The sequence below is a fragment of the Hyperolius riggenbachi genome, chromosome 2, assembly GCF_040937935.1.
Source record: "Hyperolius riggenbachi isolate aHypRig1 chromosome 2, aHypRig1.pri, whole genome shotgun sequence".
NCBI classification, from domain to species: Eukaryota; Metazoa; Chordata; class Amphibia; order Anura; family Hyperoliidae; genus Hyperolius; species Hyperolius riggenbachi.
Window position 1 is genome coordinate 267637769 of NC_090647.1, and position 17130 is coordinate 267654898.

The 17130-nt window shown below is 45.8% G+C and overlaps 1 protein-coding gene across 9 annotated transcripts in view; it reads right to left on the minus strand.

The window, feature by feature from the left end:
* The window catches only part of TEX14 (testis expressed 14, intercellular bridge forming factor), a 477154-nt gene that overhangs the window by 76722 nt on the left and 383302 nt on the right, over positions 1-17130 (minus strand). For all 9 annotated transcript variants that reach the window (XM_068268626.1, XM_068268628.1, XM_068268627.1 and 6 more), the window contains 2 exons: positions 13732-13811; positions 10729-10805 (listed from right to left, as the gene is read on the minus strand). In XM_068268626.1, coding sequence (XP_068124727.1) covers positions 10729-10805; positions 13732-13811 — 157 coding nt within the window. The remainder of the gene's footprint in view (positions 1-10728; positions 10806-13731; positions 13812-17130) is intronic.

Below are 17130 nucleotides of genomic sequence, written 5' to 3' on the forward strand. Positions count from 1 at the left end.
CAAATTATTTTGTGTTTTACTAATCTTCAATGATGTCTGAGGTAACTGTGCATAATTAACGCCTGTGCTTCACCAAAAGCGATGTTACCACTAAAATGAATATATGTATTTTTTTTTTTAATTCATATTACTATTGATAGCTAAAACCTACTAAAAATAAAATGAAGATAGAGATTTTAAAGTGTTTCTCAGTATGAAGTCATAAATGCCAGTATAGTATAGTATAAGCTACATAAAAACCTTTGAGATTGGGCTGCATTATGAAAGTAGAAGAGTGACATCAAGTGGACATTTTAAAAACGTCAGGTTCTTCAAAGCATCTTGAAGGATTAGCTTTGTGATGTATACATTGCCTTCATGATCATACTGATTTACCTTTCACTTAGTCACAAAAATAGGAGCACATTCTTTAACGTGAGAATGATAATACAAAAAAATTGTCATAAATAAAAAAAGGAAATCAGGGAAAAAAAGAGAAACGGGTTAGAGAGGGAGAGATCGGTAAACATGGTGATAAAAGTGTTTGACAGAGCTTTCAAAGTTCAGATCACTAAGTTCACTATGTCATAAATTGAGCAAGATCATAATCCTTAAATAATAATCCATAAATCTTTTTTCCATTCTTGCATGTTTCTGAAAACCCCTTCAGTATCATGAAAGTTTGGACTTTAATGACATGGCGTCCTGGCACCAGGGCTTTTTGGTGAAGGGTAAGCCGAACGATGGCTCACCCTGCTGCCGCACAAATTGAAGGGGGTGGGAGAGGCTGTTAAACACCATTCCCCCTTTTGCGCGGACTACAGCATTACTGCTATAGCTGCGCCAAGCTTCGCCGCTGTGCGGCTTGAGGCAGGCGCTGAAAAGTCCTGCTTCGCTTTTTGGAGAAAATTATGATATACTATTATCCGGTACTATAATTGTTTTTCCAGTGTCATTCTACTTTGTAGGTCCAAACATTTTTAAGGTACATTTCTTCAATATAAAAAACAAACAAACAAACCTTAGAGTCCTTAATATTAATAAAAAATAAATTCCAGTGCCTTCTTCCAAAAAGGTCTCATGTTTGTTGCTCTATTAGGGAACACAAACCTCTTTATGTTACACTTTGCAGCCTCTTGCAGGAAAGGGGCAGGGTATGTTAACCCAGCTTGGTTATAAGGATGCAACAGTACCTCAAATAGGAGTTCTCCACTGGTGTACACAGAAAAAGGGCACACAGTAATTTGTGCACCTGGTCTAGCTGCTAGTAGAATATCGGTAATATTATTGATATTCTATTACTGTTTTAACTAACCTTCCTCTTGCACTAATCCACCCCTTACTCACAACTAACACTAACTTACCGCTACCAGCGCCAAACACCAATACCCGTTACCTATTCCTAACCATAACCTACCAACTATCTACTCCTAAAATTAACGCCCCCCCCCCCCCCCACACACACACACACTCCTTCCAGGCCTATCATTAATGCAGATGTGCAACGTCTAACTTACCCTTGCCGCCACTATTTCTTGCTTAGTCGATTTCTGTGCTGTTATCTCTCTGTCACTATTTTTTATCTTCCAATATATTCCGGGGTTCAGCTACATCCTGCGCCTCCAGCGCCCAAATTGTACTTTAGGCACTGTTATAACTGCAATTAACATAGCAAAGTACAAAGTACCAGTCACATGGAGGCACCCACGCCTTGTCCCCATTGACATTACTGACCATCGGAGATGATCGATTCTCCTTGGAACATTTCTCCTTCAGGGAGAATTTATGGATTAGCAATTTCTCACATGTCACTTAAGAAGTGGTAGTTATGCCGAGAAACATTAGCAGTTTTGAGTATCCCTTGTTCTTTTTTTTTTTTTTTTATTTAAAGTGAACCAGAGACGAAGCACCCTCATGTATTTTACCATATACTGTATATCAGTGGGAGCATTACAGGAAACACCTAGCCTGTTCTCTGTTTCATTCTTCACTGCTCAGCTTGCTTGTTATCAGTCCTGATAAAATCCCCGACTGAGCATTCAGTCTGGCTTTGCTCAGGAATCATTATAGCTGAGTCTGTTTTCTCTGATGTATTTTCAAGCCCAAGCCTGCCCCCTTCTGGCTCTGCTATAATGACTAAACTATAATGATTCCTGAGCAAAGCCAAACTGAATGCACAGTCAGGGATTTTAACAGGGCTGAGCAGTGAAGAATGAAACAGAGAGCAGGATAGGTGTTTTCTTTAATGTTTCCACTGATATATATGGTAAAATACAGGAGGGTGCTTCGTCCCTGGTTCACTTTAAGACTAAAATAACCATTGCATATTTGTGTGACTAAGATTTATGAGGTAAATCCACCACTACCTTTTTTTTGAACGATTGGTGTCAGCAACCAGAGAGATAATCTGATCCTTGGCGATCCGCAGTATCCCCAAGAATACAGATATACCCGATTATTGAGGATCTGCGGAATCGTCAATAATCAGATATGTCTACTAACCTCTGGACACCAGGGAGAGGTGGCCATACACTGGTCGATGTGCCATTAGATCGACCAGCTGACAGATCCCTATCTGATCGAATCTGATCAGAGAGGGATCGTATGGCTGCCTTTACTGCAAACAGATTGTGAATCGATTTCAGCCTGAAACCGATTCACCATCTGCTGAGCTGCTCCTGCCGCCTGTCCCCCCCCCCCGTATACATTACCTGAGGCTGGCTCCCGGGCATCTTCTCCGCGCTGCACGGCTCTGTTCCGGCTCCATCCCGGCGCTTCCTGTGTTACTCCGTGACCAGAAAGTTCAAATAGAGCGCCCTCTATTTGAACCTCCTGGTCACTGCAGTGACACAGGAAGCGCCGGGATGGATGGAGCCGGAACAGAGCCGTGCAGCGCGGAGAAGACGCCCGGGAGCCAGCTTCAGGTAATGTATACTTGATCGGATCGGCCGCCGCTAGCGACGCGCACTTTACCCGCTGGCGATCGAGGGTAATTTCCCGCACGGCGCGATCGGCGTACCGATCCGATTTCGGGTGTAAATCGGAGCGGCGGCTGCGTTTACCGCGAACGATTGGCAGCAGATTCGATCCCAGGATCGAATCTGCTGTCGAAACGGCCGCGAATCGAGCCAGTGTATGGCCCCCTGTTTGGTGCAACAGTAACAACTCTGAGTAAAGACCACCAGAGGAGCTGGCGGCCTATACTCCTGAGGAATTCACCCCTGAGCGGTGGGTGATATTCCTGTAGCCTGTGGACCCCTGAGCGAGAGACCAAGGCTGGGTTGCAGGAAGCCCTGCTGCTAATATGTAAGGTTTTGCCCTGAACTGGGCTAACGTAACACAGTAATAATACAATCCTAGTCTGGGGTGTGAGGTCCGTATTCACAACACCCTGGAACTAGTCTGGAGCATAACATAAATGACAATACAATTCCCTAGTCTTGGGTGTGAGCTCCGTGATCATCAACACCCTGGAACTAGTCTGGAGTATAACATAAACGATAATACAGTTCCCTAGTCTTGGATGTGAGGGCCTTGATCTCAACACCCTGGAACTGGTCTAACAAATAATACAATTCAATTAGTACTTCAAGCTATCAAGAATCTGACCCAGTGTGGACTCCCAGCTCCAGCCGGTTCTGGCACACTGTCGGGTCTAGCTAAGGTCTGAGTGCCTTCACGCAAGTGTTAGCAATGGCAGACAACCAGCAACTGACAAGCAGCAGAATATATAGTTGCTGGACTCTGCCGCCCCGCCCGAGCCATTCAGCCAATCATGAGTCCTGCAGGAATCAGCTGATCTTCCTGATCAGCTGACATTTCCCCTGCTGGTATAAAGGTCCTGAGTTCAGGCCCGCGCGCGCGTAGCTCTCCATCTGCCTATGTGCACCAACAGACCCAGCCACACCAAGCGCACGCTGCTGCATGCAAACCGCCGCGTTGGACGCGGAAACAGCCGCTTTGCTGTCAGGACATGCGGCGGCTTTTCTGCATTCCACCATACCACCAGACGCGTGTCTATGCGTGCAAACCGCCGCTTTGGACGCGGAGTCAGCCGCCTTGCTCTTGGCATATGCGGCGGCTTTTCTGCGTTTTCTCACAGTACCCCCCCTGAGGAGTGGACTCCGGACTTCTCCTTCCTGGCTTTCCAGGATGTAAGTTAGAGAATTTTCTTTTTATCTCATACTCAGGCCGGCCATCAATCAACCCAGGGAGGGAGGGAGTGGAATCCACCTGCAGCGCTGACCCAGGCAGGGACACAGGAAATGATTTCTTGTCAGCCTGTTTTTTCAGTGGTAGAATGGTTTTGGGCCAAAAACCCCTGTCTAAAGTGTCTGCTTTGGGGCTTTTGCTATCAGATTTATGCATGAGAGTTAACCGTGAGGAACAGGAACCATTAGAAATAACTGTACACTGTCCTGCCTTTCCTGCGACCTGTATCCTGGTTTTATCCACCTCACCCTTCTTTAAACAGTGCTCATGACAATGGGCTGACCAGTTCAGTAGCTGTCCTGAAGCCCAGTCAATCAGTGGAGAGTGAAGTTGTAACCAGGGCATACCGAGAACAACAGCAGAGCCTTTCATCGGCAGGACCAGGAACTGTAAACTCTCTTCATGCAATGCCCCTAAACAACATGACAGTAGGGGGGTTTGGGAAAGAAACTGGGCACTGCGCAATGGAGAGTCATCCACTGCAATGACCGAAATCTGCCGGTCGAGTGCAGATAACGGTATCCCCAAACTTTTGGCAAAATCGGAATCGATGAGGTTCGCTGACGAACCTGAGTCCACCATGGCTTCTGCGGACTTGGTCGGCCCTTCCCATGTAACCGAACAGGGAAGGATCAGCCGACCGTCGTTCAGGGATGAACCCTGCTCACCTATGGTTTTGACTAATCCTAGGCGATAGCATTCGTCTGGCCTAGTGGACCCTTGTAAAGCGTTCTTCTTTGGGCTCCTGCGACTCTTTTCCCCCAGACTCAACCTTGTGTACCCAATTTGCATAGGTTTGCCTGGGGGTGAGGGAGACCGAGAAGAATCGTGTAGGATAGACCTTCTGGCCACTATACCACGAACCTGTCTCTGGTGGCGCAACCGGCGATCTATCTGTATGGCCAAAGAGATTGCCTCATCCAATGATTCAGGCTCAGGATGACCTATCATCACCTCATGAATAGTATCTGACAATCCGGCCAAAAAACAGTCTAGGAGGGCGAATTCGTCCCATCTAGCCGAGACCGCCCACCTCCTGAATTCCGCAGCATAATTCTCTACCGGACACTTGCCCTGACGCAGAAGCCTGAGCTTCCGTTCAGAAGTCGAAGCGATGTCCGGGTCATCGTAAATCATAGCCATAGCCTCAAAAAATTCATCGACTGAGGCAAGGGCCTGATGCCCAATAGGAAGACCATACGCCCAGGTCTGGGAATCCCCCGACAACAGAGTCTTAATGAATGTAATTCTCTGTGCCTCGGTTTCAGACAAGTTAGGCCTTAACTCAAAGTATGATAACATTCTATTTCTAAAGTTTCGAAAGTCAGATCTGTCGCCAGAAAATTTTTCAGGTACAGGCATACGTATGTCTGTGCTAAGAGGAGATCGCACTGATTGAAGTTCTGAAATAGCCCCAAATATCTGACATATCTGGGTCTGTTGGTTCAAAACTGCAGCAGAAAGTTGGTTTACCGCGGTGGTCAGGACTTCAACATGGCTATACAGTGCGTCCATTTGGGTTCGGTCTGCCATTCTGTAACGATTGGTGTCAGCAACCAGAGAGAGAATCTGATCCTTGGCGATCCGCAGTATCCCCAAGAATACAGATATACCCGATTATTGAGGATCTGCGAAATCGTCAATAATCAGATATGTCTACTAACCTCTGGACACCAGGGAGAGTGTAAGTGTTTGGTGCAACAGTAACAACTCTGAGTAAAGACCACCAGAGGAGCGGGCGGCCTATACTCCTGAGGAATTCACCCCTGAGCGGTGGGTGATATTCCTGTAGCCTGTGGACCCCTGAGCGAGAGACCAAGGCTGGGTTGCAGGAAGCCCTGCTGCTAATATGTAAGGTTTTGTCCTGAACTGGGCTAACGTAACACAGTAATAATACAATCCTAGTCTGGGGTGTGAGGTCCGTATTCACAACACCCTGGAACTAGTCTGGAGCATAACATAAATGACAATACAATTCCCTAGTCTTGGGTGTGAGCTCCGTGATCATCAACACCCTGGAACTAGTCTGGAGTATAACATAAACGATAATACAGTTCCCTAGTCTTGGATGTGAGGGCCTTGATCTCAACACCCTGGAACTGGTCTAACAAATAATACAATTCAATTAGTACTTCAAGCTATCAAGAATCTGACCCAGTGTGGACTCCCAGCTCCAGCCGGTTCTGGCACACTGTCGGGTCTAGCTAAGGTCTGAGTGCCTTCACGCAAGTGTTAGCAATGGCAGACAACCAGCAACTGACAAGCAGCAGAATATATAGTTGCTGGACTCTGCCGCCCCGCCCGAGCCATTCAGCCAATCATGAGTCCTGCAGGAATCAGCTGATCTTCCTGATCAGCTGACATTTCCCCTGCTGGTATAAAGGCCCTGAGTTCAGGCCCGCGCGCGCATAGCTCTCCATCTGCCTATGTGCACCAACAGACCCAGCCACACCAAGCGCACGCTGCTGCATGCAAACCGCCGCGTTGGACGTGGAAACAGCCGCTTTGCTGTCAGGACATGCGGCGGCTTTTCCGCATTCCACCATACCACCAGACGCGTGTCTATGCGTGCAAACCGCCGCTTTGGACGCGGAGTCAGCCGCTTTGCTCTTGGCATATGCGGCGGCTTTTCCGCGTTTTCTCACAATTTTTACCCACTTGTAAACCAGAGAAATTTTCACCTGTCAGTGCTCCTCCCTTTCTTTTGCCAATAACTTAATTTCTACTAATCATAGCGTAATGATCTATATCTTGTTTTTCTCGCCACCAATTAGGCTTTCTTTGGGAGGTACAGTATGCCAAGAATTGTTTTATCCTAAATGCATTTTAACATGAATAATAAGAAAAACATGGAAAAATGCATTATTTTTCAGTTTTTGGCCATTATAGTGTTAAACGGTCTACTGTGGATAAAAGCCACACATTTTATTTGCCCATTCGTCTCAGTTATTGCAACGTTTAAAAAGTTCTCTAGTGGGTACTATGGAAGGGTGTGGGAGGGAAATAGTTACTGATAAAAGTCAGTGTGGGAATTTTTATTAAATAAAAACGGATTTTGGTGTAATATACTATTTGGCCACAAGATGTCCTCAGTCATTATTTCCGATTCACATACGTAAGCACGCAGGGCCGGATTTCTACTTTTTACCGCCCAAGGCCCACTTTCACCAGCCGCCCCCTGACCAACAGCATCTCAACCAACCCCACCCCCGAACTTACACACACTTTTCCCTCAAGGATATAGTCTTAAAGTGAACCTAAGGCAAAATAAAATATAGATACTTACCATAGTAGATCCTCCTGGGGTCCACTGTTCCAGTGCTGGGACCCTCTGATGATATTCAGACCCCACCACTGCTGCTTGGGGCCCTCTTCTTCCTCAAGGCTGTGCTTCCCTCTGTGTACAAGCCCAATTATACTGGTCATACTTGAGTATGGTCAGTACATGCCCAGTACTGGGCATATACTTGCACATACACAGTACGGTTGTGCTCGTACACTCTCAATATAGATAATCAGATGACCTCCCACCCAGGCATTAGGGAGACGTGAGGACCAGAACTGGGGGCCACAGTGTGAGTTAAAGGACCAGGGTGGAACGAAGTGCGCATACTTGAGAAAGGTGTGTGAATGGGACTGTGCTTGTGCCAAACTTACAAAGCCGCCAGTGAAGAATGGAGGGGGCTTAAGGAATGCTATGGGGCCTCACGGACTACGGGGAGCTGGAAGAAGCCCCAGGTAAGTAAAAATGCATAGTTTTAAACAAAGCTCAGGTGTACTTTAAAAAATAAAAAACACCACCACACAACTCCAAAAAATGTGAACTTAGCAAAAACAAAACAGGATTTACACATACTTGGGCTTCTTCCGGCGGCAGGGGTGGGATACTGCTCCTGGCCCCTCAGTTACTTTAGACTCCTCTCCATCTGCAATAGCCACACTTAAAAAGTGAGGTCAGTCGCAGCTATGGTGCATTATGCTTCCAAGCAGCAAGGCGGCCGTGGCCCAGAGCAATCTGCACATGCGTAGTTTGAAAATACTCCAGATCACACATGCACAGAACCTTACTGGCCATCGCTGCTGTGCACAGCTACTGGGGTGCATAATCGAGGAGGCGCTGTGCATGCAGGACTTGGCATGTGCCATAGCTGTAACTGTGCCCAGTTGTAGCATTTTAAGAGTGACAGCTATATAACAAAGAGGACTCCTAAGGAACTGAGGGGCAAGAACACTCTGGGGGGCTGGAAGAAACCCCAGAAATGTGTACATCCTGTTTAAGCTGATGGGTTTTTTTTAGCTTTAGTTCTCCTTTAAAACACACACAGTACTTCTAACTTACAGCGTCCTGAGTCCCCTCCTCCACTCGATCACAATGTGCTCTCATTCCCTCACAGGATGTCAGTCACACCAGGTCAGATCAGCAGCTGTACAATTCCTATACACAGTAGTGCAGCCATGTGGAAAACAGGGGGAGGAGATGAGCCTCCTTTCACTTCGTGTCTACTGATTCTGAAAACACAGAGCAGAACTCCTCTTGCATGCTTCAAATTGCCCGGCACACAAGCAAGGGGGAGGAAGCGGGGGCGGGGCAGCCTTACCATCTGACGTCTAGGAGAATGACAGCGAGCAGGGCTGCAGCGATACAGCCGCTGCTCCTGGCTGTCACACTCAGATTAGTAAAGCTGCCCGCTCTGTCCCTGTCAGTAGCCGCTGCTGCTGCACACAGAGACATCTTACTGTGTGCAGAGCAAAGCAGGGGGCGGCTGCTGACAAACATGGCACTCTCACTACATTTTTGTGAGGAATAGTGTCAGCGGCTGTGGGGAGTCTGGGAGGCAAGTTGACTGCTCGTTTGTCAACCCGCCCCTTCCTTGGCTCCGCCCTAGGCACGTGCCTCTTCGGACTTCCCACAAATCCGGCCCTGTAAGCACGTAAATCAGAAGTAATGCGTAGCAGTGTAACAATATTGAATCGGGGACTTAGATTTATGAATGGGAACTGCGGTCTCATTCATTAACTTCCCCTCTAAGCGGCGGTAACGGCGGATCGTGCGCGGACGAACGGGAGGGAGCGTCGGCTGCACGCCGCTGCAGACTTGTATTTATGGCCCTGGTGCATCCTGTGAACTTAGCAAGGCCGTGAATAGATTGCACGGCAGTGATGCCATCTCATCCCTTTAATTAATGACACATATGAATTATACAGGTTTCATGGCTAGGTAGATGCAGTTAAGGGAACTCATTATGTGCAAGTAGCCCCAGAACCTGTATAACTTAGATGTGTCAGTAATTAAATGGATGAGTTGGCAACACTGCTGCACGGCGTGCATCAAGTAGTTAACCTCCTTGCCGGTCTAAAAAATCCGGCAAGGAGGCAGCGCCGCACATTTTTTTTTTTTTTTAAATCATGTAGCGAGCCAAGGGCTCGCTACATGATAGCCGCTAAGCGGCGGCATCCCCCCACCCACTCCGATCGCCTTCGGCGATCAGAGTATGCAGGGAATCCCGTTGAGAACGGCGGGGCGACGGGGCGGGATGACGTCACCGACGTCATGGACGTCGGGACGTCATAGGGAATCCCGATCCGCCCCTCAACGCTGCCTGGCACTGATTGGCCAGGCAGCGCAGGGCTCTGGGGCGGGGGGGAGCGACTCGGCGCGGCGGATTGCGGCGGATCGGCGGCGATCGGAAGTTACAAGCAGCTAGCAAAGTGCTAGCTGCTTGTAACAAAAAAAAAATTATGCAAATCGGCCCAGCGGGGCCTGAGATATCCTCCTGCGCAGGTTACCCCGAGCTGAGCTCGGGATAACCGGCAAGGAGGTTAATTATCTTTTCTCCTGTGGTGCCTCTGTATTCTTCTTGTTATGATTGTTGATTCACGCTTGGTGGAAGGTTTTGTACCCAGCCCATCCCACAGAAAGCGACTGTATTAACCTAAGTGGGGTTGGGTGTGTTCTCTGCATCTGCACATCAATTAGTCGCCTTTTGCAGTGACCATTTTTGTGAGTATACTTTTTGTATATATTATTACTCATGGATACTAAAAAGATACTACACTATATTTGCCTCTCAGTCCTCCCTCCATGATCTTATTTTTTTATTTATATACCACCAACATCTTTTGTAGCGCTGTACATAGTACTGTCTTTCCCATTATATCACAGGTGTGCGATTTTAAAAATAACTATAACCAAATGATGTGGATGACCATCCGGCTAATGCTATTTTTTTAAACTGAACCAAAAGATATCACCCTTCATATTACTCACATGACAAGGTTTACTTGTTACCTTCTTCAAAGGAACCTGAAAATGCAAGACCCGATTTCAAACAGCCGCATCTCTAATGTATTAAGTGCCTTCATCAGCAATATTGATGTTTTTTGTATTGTATTATAAGCAGGATTTTGATGACATATTAGGGCTTGAGTTTAACCGTGTTTGTTGTTGAAATTATAACATTGTGCCAAGCTAATAAAAAACACCATATACCAACCAAATACAGTTAATTAATCATTTTGGGTTGAAGTAATGCTTACAGGAATAAACCGGTGTAATTTCTTGCTTGTCAGTTGAAATTGTAAAGTTTTGGGCCGGATCTCTCTTTGTGCTAAACCTGTAAAATAATAGCAATATATTCGGTTAATATGTTAAATTGGTTAAATATCTTAATCATACAGATAAGTTAATTTTCTTCTCCCTAAATGGGCTCTAGTCAACGATGGGCATATGACTATGGTAGGGATTAGATTTTGAGCCTCTCCGAGGGACCCTTGGTGACAAGACTTTACACAATAAAGCACTGCAGATGTCAGCTCTATATAAATACTAAATAATAATAACAATAGATTCTTAAACTAGACACTACATTTTTTTAAGTTCTAGATGGAGTGCAGTCGGGTTCCCCCCTTGCATTGGAAGATCACTTGTGAGTGATGTAGCCTGTAAAAGATTAAGAGATGACTGTAGCTGGAATGAGAGTGGAGCTATGCAAGCTTGTAGTATATTGTCAACTTAAGTCATTGGGAATCGAAATGAAAAAAAAAAAATCAGCCAGATACTTACCTAAGGAGATGGAATGCTCTGGTTCCTATAGAGCCTTCCGGCTCCTCTCTCGGTCCCCTCCATTAAGTGCTGGCTCCCCAGTTTGAATCCCCCGCGGCGGGGGTCTTTGGAAGTCTTCGGAAACCGAGTCCTCTTGAAGACAGGCAGCTTAATAATGAGCATGCGTGAGTAATCTTTCAGGAAGAAGGAGCCCGACACTTGGGCCCAGTGTCGCCGGGAACCGCTGGGAGCCATTTCTGAGCAGGGCCTGGGAGAAGAGCCAGAACCACGCCGAGGGACCTCCCGACCTACGGTGGGCTAGAGAAAGCCCCAGGTAAGTTCAGATTTTGATTTTATTTACTGCTTGGAGTCCCTTTAAGTCAGGTATGTCAAACCAGTCCTACGAGGGCTGAGATCCTCACACAGTTTTGACACAGCTCAAATGAATTGATGGGTCTGAATCAGGAAAGGTGTGGTCCATCAGGTAGAACACATTCCTCTCTTTCTCAGTCCATCCTAAATACTGGCATGGATCTGGCCCTCCAGGCCTGGAGTTCGACACATGTGCTTTAAGTGGAAGAAGAGACCATTTCTCCCAACACTAATCAGACAGGGGTGATGATATTATGTTTAAAGTGAACCTTAACTGTAAAAAATTGCAAGAGTTTCACATGCCTGGGGCTTCCACCAGCCCCCCACAGCCGTCCTGGCCCGTGCCGATCCTGAATGATCATCCGTTCACCCGCCGCGATGTAGTTTTGCCGACTAACCAGTCGATGGTCCACTGCGACTGCGAAGCCCTTGCCACGTGTAACCTTGTACGCATTCACATCATCGAACGCATCCTGCGTAGGCGCAGAAAGAGGTTCTCTCTTACTCTGCCTGCGCAGGACGTGTTCGATGACCTGAACGCGTGCAAGGATAGGTGTGGTAAGGGCCACGCAGGGTCAGAGACCAAACCGAAACTGCACCGCGACAGGTGAATGGAGGATGGTTGAGAGCCGGCACGGGACAGGACGGCTGCAGGGGGCTGGTAGAAGCCCCAGGTAAGTGAAACTTGTAATTTTTTTGTACAGTTAAGGTTCACTTTAAACAGCAAACTTGAATGACGTTTCTGAATGTTTGTGTGGCAGGTGGCTTTTCTAAGCATCCAAGCAACCATGTCGCAGTTCCATTGCAGACTTTGTGTGTCTAAAATGTTCCTGTCTTTGCAAGTAATGCTGGGCTAGCTAAATGATGTAAGAATCAGTGCTCTGTGGAGGCAAAACCATCTGCTGTGTTATTTCTTGTGTTTTTTATTTATTGCTGTAGCAAGTACTTTATGATTTTGCCCATGTGTTTAAGTTCAGTATAACAGTGAAGAAAAAAGTTGGGAACCACCTTACTAGTGGTATTAGCAGGTGATTAAGGTGACAAAGCGTCACACCGTTTCACTGGTCTTTTGGGTGCATGTCCTGAGTGGCTAGCCAATAACACTAAACCAGTATACAAAAGTAGTAAGCTAGGTCTGCACACCAGATTTGTTTAAAAAGCTTGAAGATTATGAATTTAATGAATCAGCAATCCACAAAGACAAAAGTGACAATTATTTTGGGGCCCTGTGGGGTCCCTTCATTAAAGCACAGATACTGTCCCTTCATTAAAGCACAATGTAGACAGATACTGTCTACATTGTGCTTTGATGAAGGGAACCCCATGGGGCTCCAAAATAATTGTCAGCTTTTGTCTTTATGGACTGCTGATTCACTGAATTGGTAAGCTACACACTTTTGAAACAAATATGGTGTGCGGACCTGGCTTACTAATTTAGTTACTGGTGGGATTACATGATGGCTCAGAATCTGCTCTTCTTTCTCAGGACAAACATTTGCTTTATTAACCATTTTTAGCGGTATGATTCTTTCCAGAATTAAAATCTAAAAGCAGTGTAATTCTTTCTCTGGAATGAATCATACTGCTAAGGATATACAGCCAGAGAGCTCTCCCCCTGAAGTTTAGGCAGCCAGAGAGAGCTCTCACCCTCCAGTTTAGGCAGCCGGAAAGTGACCCCCCGAGTGTAGGTAGTCACTGGCTACCCCCCAGTTTAGGTAGCCAGAAAGTGACCCCCGCACAGGTAGCAAGAGTGTGCTGCCCATTATGGGTACCCAATATAGATAGCCAGAGAGGTCCACAAAGTATAGGTAGTTAGAGAGTGCGCCCCCCCGTTTTATACGTAGCCACCCCTAAGTGCTGGTAGCCAAAAACCTATGGGCATAAAATCCCTGTATGTGCCCATCCCTTAACATAGTTTAAATTACAAAAGCAGAATCCCAGAAAGAGCTGTCTGTTGTGACTGGATGCCATAAACCAATGGTGTTATGATTTCATGAAAGGAAGTATAGGAAAGAAACGAAATTAGGAGAAAGAGAAAGACTGAGAGGAAGAGGTAGAAATAACAAGTACTGGCAGGCAAACATTAATTTAACAGTCCAGTAATTCATGTACTTGCAGACACCTACCGTTTTCTCACAATTTCATTACCACAATTTTCATCAGATGTACAGCTTCTCAAATTCTTTGATGCTGTGTCACTGCAAATCTATAATTATGAGAATGAATTAATCATTTTTTATTTATGTATTATTATATATTAAAGGATAGTACAGGCAGTTCTAGCTTAAACAAGTAGAATAGCTTAAACAAGTAGAATTTAACTTCCTTGGCAGTAACCCCGAGTCAGGCTCGGGACTGAAATCTGTAGCTCAGAGTGGTAATCTCGATTTGGATCCATGGAAGGTGTGTAATGTGCAGGGCTGCCACAGATCTATCTAGCAGTATGAGTTTTAGGGTCAACAAGCTTGTGAAAAAATGACACCGCTTTTAAACAATAAAATATGGAAATAATCATACCACCAGGGAGGTTAATGTTGATAAATTTAAAGTCATGCATCCTGGATGCACCAATGGTACAAAAATAAAATATATGGCATATGTGAAAGCATGGACCAAGGAGGAGGTGTTCCAAATTCGACATTTACTTTACTAAAAAATTATTTCCATTGGATCAAGCCAAATACAAAGTTTGTCTATCTCCCCTCTTAATTTTTAACTATCAGCAAATCTTGCATTTTGCCCATTCTCTTCAAGGCTCTGATTCTTTTGATAAACCTACGCCTTTTGAAATTTTGTGCGCTAGAGGACATATTCAACAGCATCTTATTTCTCAGATTTATCAAATCCTCTGCACACCTACACCTGACCAGCCCATTTCACATAGATATATGTCTAAATGGTCACAATCTCTCTCCATAGACATCACTCTATCTATGTGGCGGAAATTATGAAACACTTCCTCTTTGTTGCCCTTATGCATGGCCTATGAAGAAAATCATTACAAGGTTCTCTTCATGTGGTACAGAACTCCAGTTATTATTAGTAAATGAAATCTGGATGCATCTGCTTGCTGTTGGAGATGCCAGAGCGCCCGAGGCACTTTGTTACATATATCTTGAGACTGCATTCGTATTATCCCTTTTTGGAAGTTGGTCGCCCAATTGCTGAGTGAGATTTGGAAAACACAGATTGAATGTAAACCACTCACTTTGTTGTTGGGTTATCCGCTTCCGAATCATTCCCGTAAAGCAAGTAAGCTCGCGGCTATAATTCTCAATGCAGCCAAACACTCTATCGCAGCCCTCTAGCGCTCTCAATCCCCACTGACAAGAAACATGCTGATTGATAAAATTCTTGATGTTAAATTATTATTATTATTATTTAGTATTTATATAGCGCCGACATATTATGCAGCGCTGTACAGCGTATATATACCGTATTTTTCGGATTATAAGACGCACTTTTTCTCCCCCAAAAGTGGGGAGAAAAAGTGACTGCGTCTTATAGTCCGAATGTAGTATTCTTACCCATCCTGGCACTTGTGCAGAAAATCATTCTGAGGTGGACAATGGATGGCAGCAGCAGCAGAGCGATCCACGGTGTTTACAGTGGCGTTGGAGCAGCCGCTGTAATGTCCTGCAATGCTGGCCCTTTGATCCTCCTCCTCCGTCCGACATCAGCCCCCAGCAGCGCTATTCACAGCAGCCCTTTGATCCTCTTCCTCCATTGTCCTGTATCAGTCCCCCATTAGCGATATTCACAGAGCTTCAAAGCGACATTAGCAGCCGCTGTAATTGCCCGCAATGCTGGCCCTTTGATCCTTCCTTTTATCCTGCCCGGTAATCAGCGTGATCTGAGCCCACAAGTAAATTCAGCCGCGATAGCGGCAGAGTCCGCTGAGGCTTCCGTACAGCCTTGTTTACTGTCGCCCTCTTATGACACGTGCGTGTCAGGTAATGGGGCGACGGAAGTAAACAAGGCTGTACGGAAGCCTCAGCGGACTCTGCCGCTATCGCGGCTGAATTTACTTGTGGGCTGAGATCACGCTGATTACCGGGCAGGATAAAAGGAAGGATCAAAGGGCCAGCATTGCGGGCAATTACAGCGGCTGCTAATGTCGCTTTGAAGCGCTGTGAATAGCGCTAATGGGGGACTGATACAGGACAATGGAGGAGGAGGAACAAAGGACCGCTGTGAATAGCGCTGCTGGGGGCTGATGTCGGATGTAGGAGGAGGATCAAAGGGCCGCTGTGAATAGCGCTGCTGGGGGCTGATGTCGCACATAATGGAGGAGGAGGAGGATCAAAGGGCCAGCATTGCAGAACATTACAGTGGCTGCTCCAATGCCACTGTAAACACTGTGGATCACTCTGCTGCTGCTACCACCACCCACTGTGCACTTCAGAATCATGGACACCCAGACGACCCAGGCTGGTGAGATATCTTAAAAATGTATTTGTATTAATTAATTTGTGTAGCAGGTGGGGATGGGTATTGTGTAATGTAGTGCAGTGAAGCTGGGAGGGAGGAAGAGGAAGCAGAGGATTGCGTAGTATAGTGCAGTGCAGCTGGGGGTGAGAAAGGGGTTATTGAAGTGTAGTGTAGTATAGGTTGAAGGAGGCAGCAGGGGTTAGTGTAGCTTGGCTGTGTATCTTAGAGACATATTGGGACATGGACGCACCACAGTGTAGTATATATATTTTTTCCAGATTTTTGCCCTCTAAACTTAGGTGCGTCTTATAGTCTGGAGCGTCTTATAGTCCGAAAAATACGGTATATATCTTGTCACTAACTGTCCCTCAAAGGAGCTCACAATCTAATCCCTTGCCATATGTCTATATTATGTATTGTAAGTACTGTAGTCTAGGGCCAATTTTAGAGGGAGCCAATTAACTTATCTGTATGTTTTTGGAATGTGGGAGGAAACCAGAGTGCCCGGAGGAAACCCACGCAGACACGGAGAGAACATACAAACTCTTTGCAGATAGTGCCCTGGCTGGGATTCGAACCAGGGACCCAGCGCTGCAAGGCGAGAGAGCTAACCACTACGCCACCGTGCTGCTTAAATGGATGGAAGAATTAACAGCTAGATTAAATAACACAACTGATAAGTTTGATGAAATCTGGCGCCCATGAGAGCTTTGGAAAATAGTGGAGGATTATGACCCCTTTCGTAGCTGAGCCTAATTTGATTGATTCTCTGGACCTTTTATCTTAGGGTTTGGTATGACTTTATTATATTTGTTTGCTTTCTGTAGGTGCTTGGATCATTTATGTGATTGGTTAAGGCATCCGATCTGTCCTGACAATCTGATTTCTCTAATATTGTATGGTTCATGTTCATTGTACTGTTTTTGTTTTTATTATTATTTTTGACTATTTCTTTATTATCTTTTTGGTCCACTGTATGTGTGTTAATGCACAGATGCTATTCGTGGACCATTTACTTTAGTTTGGATAGTTATTATATACTATTATAAATGATGTTTCCTTTGTTTCTTCTGCATAATGCCTGTACGCATACT